The following is an 8,829-nucleotide window of genomic DNA, read 5'->3' as shown; positions in this document are numbered from 1 at the left end:
AACTACTTAACCCATCGTCGTATTATATTTACAAATACTTTTAACAAAAATAAAAAAAATATATTATTTCAAGAAAAAAATACAAATATTCCAAATTTGAAAATGTCATAAACCTTAAAAGGCCAAAAAATGATTAGTTGTTGACCACGTGAAAGTAAACACAAAATAACTGTGCGGCTCAAACTTGTGCATATCTGAGAGCACGACACGTGTCACTACAACAGCTCCCACTTTCCTTCCACCCCTATATATCCATTTTCTTTCTCTACCAAATCATCTTAAACCCTCAATTCACCTTATCCATAACCATATTTAATTCCAACTAAACATATTAAAATGTCGTTGATCAGATGTTCTCCGACAGTTTTTCCGAGCACCCGAACAGGTTTGTGTCAGTTCGGAAGTAACAATAATAATGTTCCTATGATGATTATTTGTTCATCAAAGTTGCAAAGTCAGGTGATCAGGTGCTCTAGTGTTCCTGTTAAGGTTGCTTCTTGTTCTCAAGCTGCTGTATCCACCAAAGGTTCTCGGAATCTCTCCGGTTCGGATCATGTAAGTAGTTATTTTATTGTAATTCTTTCGGTTTTGGTAAAGATTATAAAACTGACTTGCCATCCACTGGCGGAGGATAGTGTAAAGTGGGGGGTGCACCCGCCCCAATGTTTCGGTTAGAAGTGTAAAATTGTTTATTTTTCGTCTGAAATTTTTAAAATTATATAGGATTGTCCCCTCAATTATTTTGTCTAAATATTTATACAATATATAAATTGGGTCACATGATTTTACGCCCCCTTGGAAATTTTGGTCAAGCTCCGCCATTTTTCATCTAATGTTCAAATTAACTCATAATTAATTAAGACTAAAAATAAAGACATAAATTAGGCTAATCAATGGATAACACGTTGAGGCTAAATATGGAAATGTTTGAAGAATTACCATATTTATGAAAAATTCTATATTAGCGAAATCGGAACACGAATTGGTGGAATTTGGGTCTGACAGTAATGGCCAAACTATGCGTTTGCCAGATGATTCGGTTGTCAAGACCTTTTTGTCTGCTAGTAATGGGCCTCGTAATTCCACTCGTAGCCCAGGTTATGTCTTTTTTTGAACCTTTTTGTCATGTTTTTTTTCCCTATCAGGTTGATCCAGGTAACTCTTGGATCAGCTCCTCACATAGGTGCACAAACCGGTTCATTTAAATAACCGGTTATTCTCGGTTAATAACCGGTTTTTTGCTCTTTTTTTGAATTTTTTTTTCAGTTAACCAGTTAATAACTGGTTCCTATACTAAATATTTATAACCAGTTACTAACTGACGGTTAAGATTAACCACTAACCGGTCAACGTTATACCGGTTATCAAATTAACCGGTTTTTTGCCCACCTCTCATCCTCATCAATAACGGAATTAATCGTAGATTTAATTCTATTTCATGACCCCCTTTTGATGTATGGATGCTTGTTAAATATGCAGAAAGATGGTGTGAAGTTATACGTTGGATTGCCACTAAACTCTATTTCTGAATGCAATGCAATAAACCATTCAAGAGCAATAGCAGCTGGGCTCAGAGCTTTAAAGTTACTAGGAGTCGAAGGCGTTGAGCTTCCGGTTTGGTGGGGAGTAGCGGAGAAACAAGCCATGGGAAAGTACGAATGGTCCGGCTACCTCGCACTTGTAGACATGATTCAAAAATCGGGTCTTAAACTCCATGTCACAATCTGTTTCCACGCCTCGAAAGAAGAAGACATTCAGTTACCCAAATGGGTTTCTGAAGTCGGCGAATCTAAACCGGATATCTTCTTCGCTGATCGCTCAGGGAAGCGTTACAAACACTGTTTGTCTTTCGGTGTTGACAATCTTCCAGTTTTTGATGGCAAAACCGCGATAGAAGTTTATCAAGGATTCATCGAGAGCTTCAAGACGTCTTTCGCTCCGTTCATGGGCTCCACAATCACCGTAAGAACTTAAACAAGTTCTCTTCTTAAATAACTGTCACTTGAATCGGGTACGGATTGTCTGATTGATGGTTTTTACAGGGCGTGACGATTGGTATGGGACCGGATGGTGAGCTTCGATACCCGTCTCACCATGATCAAGTCAACAACAATGTTGACCATGGTGCAGGGGAGTTTCAATGTTATGATGAAAACATGATGCAAAGTCTCAAAGAGAATGCTGAAAATGCTGGAAACCCTCTTTGGGGACTTTGTGGGCCACATGATGCACCAACTTACAACCAGCAGCCCATTATGAACACCTTCTTTAAAGAAGGTGGATCATGGGAGACTGCTTATGGTGATTTCTTTCTTTCATGGTATTCAACACAACTCGTGTCTCATGCTGACCGTATGCTATCGTTAGCAGCGTCATCTTTTAACAACACTACAGTTAAGGTGTCAGGTAAATTGCCGCTGGTTCCTTCATGGTATAGAACCAGATCTCATCCCGCAGAGGTAACCGCAGGGCTTTATAACACGGTCAACAGAAACGGATATGAAGAAATCGCAAACGTTTTTTGTAAAAACTCGTGTAGAATGATCTTGCCGGGAATGGATCTGTTGGATGAACAACAGCCGAACGAATCGTTTTCGAGCCCCGAACTACTTCTTGCGGACATTAAAGATGCTTGCAGAAACAACGATGTTAAGGTCTGCGGTCAAAACTTGAATGTTGCGGGCACCATTAAGAACTTCGAACAAATAAAAAAGAATTTGGCGGGTGAGAATGGAATCGAGTTGTTTCTCTACCAGAGAATGGGTGGAGAGTTTTTTTCGCCTGAAAACTTCCCGATGTTTTCGGCGTTTGTCAGAAGTTTAAATCAACTAGAAGTTGATTCGGATGATTTGGGCGTAAACGGAGAAGGTGCTTTACTTGTACCCGGTAGGAACAGAAAATTGCAAGCGGTATCGAATTGCGAATTGCGATCATCTTCTTTGAAAACTTGTACATTTGTATGCACATCATGATTATATTATATAGTTACATTTTAATATTTTATAAAACCAATTTCTACATCGGGTGCTTATAGTATGCGAATGGGTCATCAATAGGGTGATAAAAGTACATTGCAATTAATATAGTCGAACGTGTGATCGTTTGTTCAATGGTTGTATGTTTATTACACCTAACGAGAGTTCTTCGACACAAAAAAAGGCGAAAAAAAAAAAGATGAAACATTTACAGTACTCAAAAGAGGAGCTTCTCATCATCCCATAAGATAATAATCAAACAAGAAACACAAATAACAAAATACTTTACCTCTGCATTCTACATGTAAAAAAGGGTATCCGGTCATCTCATCTCGTTCGTCCATCACTATTTGCAGCCTTTTGTATCAAGTGGTTTTGACCTTTGACCAAACGACAAGTCTAGTTATTCTTTGAAGATGAATCATGATGTTTCTTTCTGCGTGAACGGCCCGTAGGAGCGGGCTCAGCCAAAGGACCAGACCATGTCTGGATCGGTTGCTTGGCGTATGAAAAATTGGAACTGAATGGGACATCGGGCGGGTCAAAAGTTGGATCCATATGATGCGATGAACCCAATGGGTAACCCAACGTGCCATCCTGGTGAGGCGGAGGAAATTTCTCACTTTTGCTTTTTGCATTTGCGTGTGTAATTAACCGTCGTCTCTGCAAAATAACACATTCAAGATATGATTAATTTAAGAAAATGAGACAAATAAACATTTATATAACGGTAAAAGTAGTTTCGTAATTCGCATACATCAATGTTTACTTGGAGCTCAGCATTGGCTTCGGGAGCAGGCATAGCCCTTGCATGTCTTTCACGCGTGCGACTCTTCTTCGCTCCGTCAGCATTGCTTCTACCAGCAGCTCTCAATCTACCAAAATAATATTCAACCAACTAATTAATTATTTTTTATTTATTATGGTTTGTTGGATGCTTTTACATAAACCGAACGTTCATGAACAGCTCGTGAACCTGTTCAGCGGGAAGTTCGTTTATTTAATAAACGTACGAACATGAACACAATTTTTTGTTCATTTAATTAAACGAATGAACCTGAACACACGTTTTGTTCGTTCATTTATGTTCATGAACGTCCGTTTATGTCCGTTTATTTACATTTGTTCGTATGTGTTCGTTTCAATTTAAATACATAAGTAGTTATGTTTATTAAAATATTAAACATAAAATGAACTTTCTAACTACTTATATAAATATAACAAAATGATAATTGGTTTTCTAGTAATAAAAAAGGTTTTTTCAATGGAATTTATCGTAGTTAAGCACTAATCTATATAAAAAATTGCTTTATGATCGTTTATGTTTAGTGAATAGTGTTCATTTATGTTTCTTCAATTATGTTCAACTGTGTTGTTTATTGTTTGTTAAATTATGTACATTTAAGTTTGTTTATGTTTGTTCACATTCATTTACTGTTTGTTTAGGTTTTAAATGAACGAACATAAACGAACACGAACATGCCCATTTTCTTAATAAACGAACATGAACAAAAAAAAGTGTTCGATCATATATTCGTGTTCGGTTAAAGTTAAATGAACAAACACGAACATCCCTTTGTTCATGTTCGTTCAGTTCATTTACAGGCCTACTTTTACATTACCTTCTAGCTTCTTCATCACGTAATTTTGCATCCATCTCCTTGGTAGGTGGATATTTAGGAAGGCTTGAAGGATCACACGCATAAGGCTTTGTCGTAAAGAACTGTATAAAAATAAATTATGTTACATTCGTTTCAAGAATTCAAATTGATAATTAATGAAAATGTCTTACTTCACTTCTCAAAGCAGCTGTTGCGGTTTGACGATCTGCAGGATCGATTGCAAGAAGGGTATCAATCAATGGCAATGATGATGGTGGGAAATTTTTAAACGTTTCTGCTATGCATCGTTTATACGCCTGTTGCGGCTTAAAAATGGTGGCATGTGGCAACTTTGACTTTTTCCAATATTCGTCAGAAGGTGAACCACATAGCTTAAAAATCTTGTGAAGCTGCTCTACCTGATTGCAAAAAATACGAATGACAAAAAAAAAAAAAAAAAAAAAAAAAAAAAAAAAAACTCAAAAACCACAATTTAAAAAAAATTACAAAAATTGCAATTTACGTCCTTTAAGTGTAATTTTGTTACTTAAAGGACAACGCCTGCAATTAAGCTCAAACTTAAAGGACGTAAATTGCAATTTACTCAAAAAAATTGAATTACCTCGGTACGACCAGGCATAATAGGCTTTCCGGCCAATAACTCTGCTAAAATGCACCCTGCGCTCCATAAGTCAACACCGACACCATAATCGGTGGCTCCAAGAAGCAGCTCGGGTGGTCGGTACCACAATGTAACCACCCGGCTAGTCATCGGCTGCTTATGGTTAGGATCAAAAAACGACGCCAGCCCGAAATCAGCTATCTTCAAACTCCCACCATTGTCAAGTAAAAGATTTGACCCTTTTATATCCCGATGCAACACATGTCGAGTGTGACAGTGTTCCAGCCCAGATAACAATTGATGCATATAACACTTGACCTAAAATATTCATAAACGTATTACACACAAAAAAAAAAAAAGATATATCCATTAAATAATTTTGAAAAAAAAAATATTATTAACTGACCTGAGGTTCGGTGAACTTGATTGTAGGACTAGCAGCAAGTCCAGCTAAATCGTGTTCCATGTATTCAAAAACGAGATATAAACTACAAGACATTCTTGATGTCACCAGGCCTTCCAATTTTACAACATTTGGATGATCTAAACGGCGTAATATTAGAATCTCTCGGGCCATGAATTTTACACTTTCGGGCTCTAAATTGTCGAACCGAACCTTTTTTAATGCGACTATTTTTCCTGTCATCGTGTCTTTAGCTTTGTACACGTTGCTGTACGTGCCTTGCCCAATCTAAACATCACAATTTACAAACCGCAACATTAGTATTATTTGATCATTACAAAATCAAAGTTTAAACAACTGTAAAAGTAATGAACTATATTTTAACTGAATCTTGTAATTACAATGGAGGAAAGAAACCGAAAACAAACCCTAGAAAAACCTAACTCGAGCCCGTGTGCTAAAGACAAATAAACCATAATTATGCAATACTAATAATCTATTAGTCACGAGTACTTACCTTGTTGATTTTCTCAAAAGTATCCGCGCGCCGAGGGATCCAACCGTTGATCGCCTCACCAGCAACAGCCGACAGCCAAGCGGGCCAACCGGCAGCCACCTGTTCACCATGAATATTCTTACTAGGATTGCTCAACCTAGGGTTCGGTTTCGACCGCCTTCTCTCACCTCTAGACCTCACACTCCCATCTTTCCCCACTTTTTCGACCGCCCCATTTTGCGCTTCACCGCCGGGTCCACCGCCATTGTTTCCGCCATCAACGTTTGCCGTCGAAGCCCTCTCTCTCCTTCCAGACTCAACATTTGCATCCCTGTCTCTCTCTCTTCTTTTATCAGCTACAAGTTCAGAACTTGGTGGCCCAGAAGATGAAATCTCTTTCCCAAACACACAACCCATCTATTATCCCAAACTTTATAAACCCTAACCCTCATTTCTCATGACATTTCCAGTTAGTTTCAGCTCTCACACACCCTGAAAAACAAAAACATATATGTATATATATCAAATCAAGAAAACCCAAGAAACCAATGATTTGGGGGGAAAATATTACCAACAACAGAGTGGAATTCAGGAGCAATAAATGAAGAATAATAATGGGGTTTTGGTAAAGATGATGAAGAACAAAGCTTTATTTCTCTTTTTTGCCCAAGAAAGCAGGGGCAGCAATGATTCAGAGGGTCAAACATGAACAAAAACAAAAGGGGAATAAATAAAACAAGAAACTTTAATTTGTGCTTTATGAAACAAGGTTGATTGAAGGAGATCTAAAAGAGGGGGTTGTTTGTAACTTACTGATGAGTGAATCTGTAGAAACAGATGTTGATCTGTGCTGCTCAATCACTCAAATCGGAATATGCGGTTTTTCAAGATTTTCTTCTGTAAAGTTTTCTTCACCAACCCTGTAAAAAAAACTTGAAATGATACCTAAACCCTCCACCTTTTTAGTCTCCATTTTACCTCAATTATTTTTTCTATAAAAAAAAAAAAAAAAATTGGAGTTAATTACACAAATGGGTTGTGTGGTTTATACATAGTTTCGTCTTTGGGTACTAAATTTTTTTTAACAGGTTTAGGTTTTATGGTTTCACTTTTGTAACACATTTGGGTACTAACACCAAAATTAGTTAATTAATGACTAAAATACCTTTGCATTTTTTTTAAGTTTATCAATTTAACACATTTGGATACTAACAACTAATTTTATTTAAGTTTAAATCAATTTTACAAAATCTTTTTATTTTTTTTATTTTCATCTTTTTATTATATCTCTTAATTAACATAAAGTCTATTAACTTTTTTTTATTTTCATATTTTTATTAAATTTCTTATTTAACATAAAATCTACTTGTTACACCAGTATTTTTTTAAATAGATTTTTTAAATAAAATCTACTAGCTATATAGTTTTATGTAAATTAAATTGCTTACTCGTTTTAAATAATGTAAACCTTACTCGTTTTCAATTTTGGATATATATGATTGATAATAATAATAATAATAATAATAATAATAATAATAATAATAAATATCTTTCATGTAAAAAAAATTAAGCCATTTTTAACTCGTTTTTTTTTTTATTTACATTTTACTATTTTAGAAAGATATTTAATTTATATAAAATCTACTAGTTGCATCAGTAAAATCTACTAGCTATATAGTTTTATGTAAATTAAATATCTTTTTTACAAAAAAAAACGAGTTAAAAAAAAGGCTTAATTTTTTTTAATTTTATCTAAAATACCTAGCTATATAGTTTTATCTAAAATACCTAGCTATATAGTTTTATGTAAATTAAATATCTTTCTAAAATAGTAAAATGTAAATGAACAAAAAACCGAGTTAAAAAAAGGCTTAAATTTTTTTACATGAAAGATATTTATTATTATCAATCATTTCAATCCAAAATTGAAAACAAGTAATGTTTACATTATTTAAAACGAGTAAGAAATTTAATTTACATAAAGCTAATAGCTAGTAGATTTTATTTAAAAAAAATCTATTTAAAAAAAAATACTGGTGTAACAAGTAGATTTTATGTTAAATAAGAAATTTAATAAAAATATGAAAATAAAAATAAATAAATAGATTTTATGTTAATTAAGAGATATAATAAAAAGATGAAAATAAAAAAAATAAATAGATTGTGTAAAATTGATTTAGACTTAAATAAAATTAGGTGTTAGTACCCAAATGTGTTACATTGATAAACTTAAAAAAATGCAAGGGTATTTTAGTCATTAATTAACTAATTTTGGTGTTAGTACCCAAATGTGTTACAAAATTGAAACCATAAAACCTAAACCTGTTAAAAAAAAGTTAGTATCCAAAGGCGAAATTAGGTATAAACCACAGGACCCATTTGTGTAATTAACTCAAAATTTTGAAAACATGATGAAGGGATGGAAAAAAACCGATTTTATCTTGGCTCACACACCCCTATAATGTTATCTTCGTATCCCTAATGTATGGGGGCCATATAATCTTACACGGCTCGTATAAAATTTTGTTGCACAAAAATAAATGCAATTGAATGTTTTTTTTTGTATACGGATCGTATAACATTATACGAGCCATATACAGTTGTATCGAGTAATATAATGTTATACGGCCAAATGTGTTTATTTTGTGAGGTTTTGGGTTTTTATGATCTGTATACGAGCCTTATAATATTAGACGACCCGTAAATAAGGTTTTTTTGTGTAAAACCAAAAA

The 8,829-nt window shown here is 34.5% G+C and overlaps 2 protein-coding genes across 3 annotated transcripts; one reads left to right on the top strand and one right to left on the bottom strand.

Moving 5' to 3' along the window:
• Positions 1-266: 266 nt before the first annotated feature.
• Positions 267-3,012, top strand: LOC110929955 (inactive beta-amylase 9). Its single transcript, XM_022173154.2, has 3 exons — positions 267-555; positions 1,480-1,962; positions 2,043-3,012. The coding sequence occupies exons 1-3, from the start codon at positions 337-339 to the stop codon at positions 2,970-2,972; spliced, it is 1,632 nt and encodes a 543-aa protein (XP_022028846.1). The 5' UTR covers positions 267-336; the 3' UTR covers positions 2,973-3,012.
• LOC110929954 (probable serine/threonine-protein kinase At1g54610) lies at positions 2,789-7,057 on the bottom strand. Of its 2 annotated transcripts, XM_022173151.2 has the most exons (9): positions 6,911-7,035; positions 6,669-6,754; positions 6,119-6,589; positions 5,605-5,889; positions 5,199-5,516; positions 4,768-4,995; positions 4,598-4,698; positions 3,733-3,850; positions 2,789-3,638 (listed from the first exon to the last, which is right to left on the bottom strand). In XM_022173151.2, the coding sequence occupies exons 3-9, from the start codon at positions 6,512-6,514 to the stop codon at positions 3,375-3,377; spliced, it is 1,710 nt and encodes a 569-aa protein (XP_022028843.1). In that variant the 5' UTR covers positions 6,515-6,589; positions 6,669-6,754; positions 6,911-7,035; the 3' UTR covers positions 2,789-3,374. The 2 variants fall into 2 exon arrangements, with proteins under 2 accessions (XP_022028843.1, XP_022028844.1); XM_022173152.2 differs by lacking the exon at positions 6,669-6,754 and having other exon boundaries at positions 6,911-7,057.
• Between the last annotated feature and the right edge of the window lie 1,772 nt (positions 7,058-8,829).

This window comes from Helianthus annuus, chromosome 3, assembly GCF_002127325.2.
Source record: "Helianthus annuus cultivar XRQ/B chromosome 3, HanXRQr2.0-SUNRISE, whole genome shotgun sequence".
Taxonomy (NCBI): Eukaryota; Viridiplantae; Streptophyta; class Magnoliopsida; order Asterales; family Asteraceae; genus Helianthus; species Helianthus annuus.
Note: the sequence above shows the minus strand (reverse complement) of the source record. Positions and strands in the feature narration are given on the sequence as shown.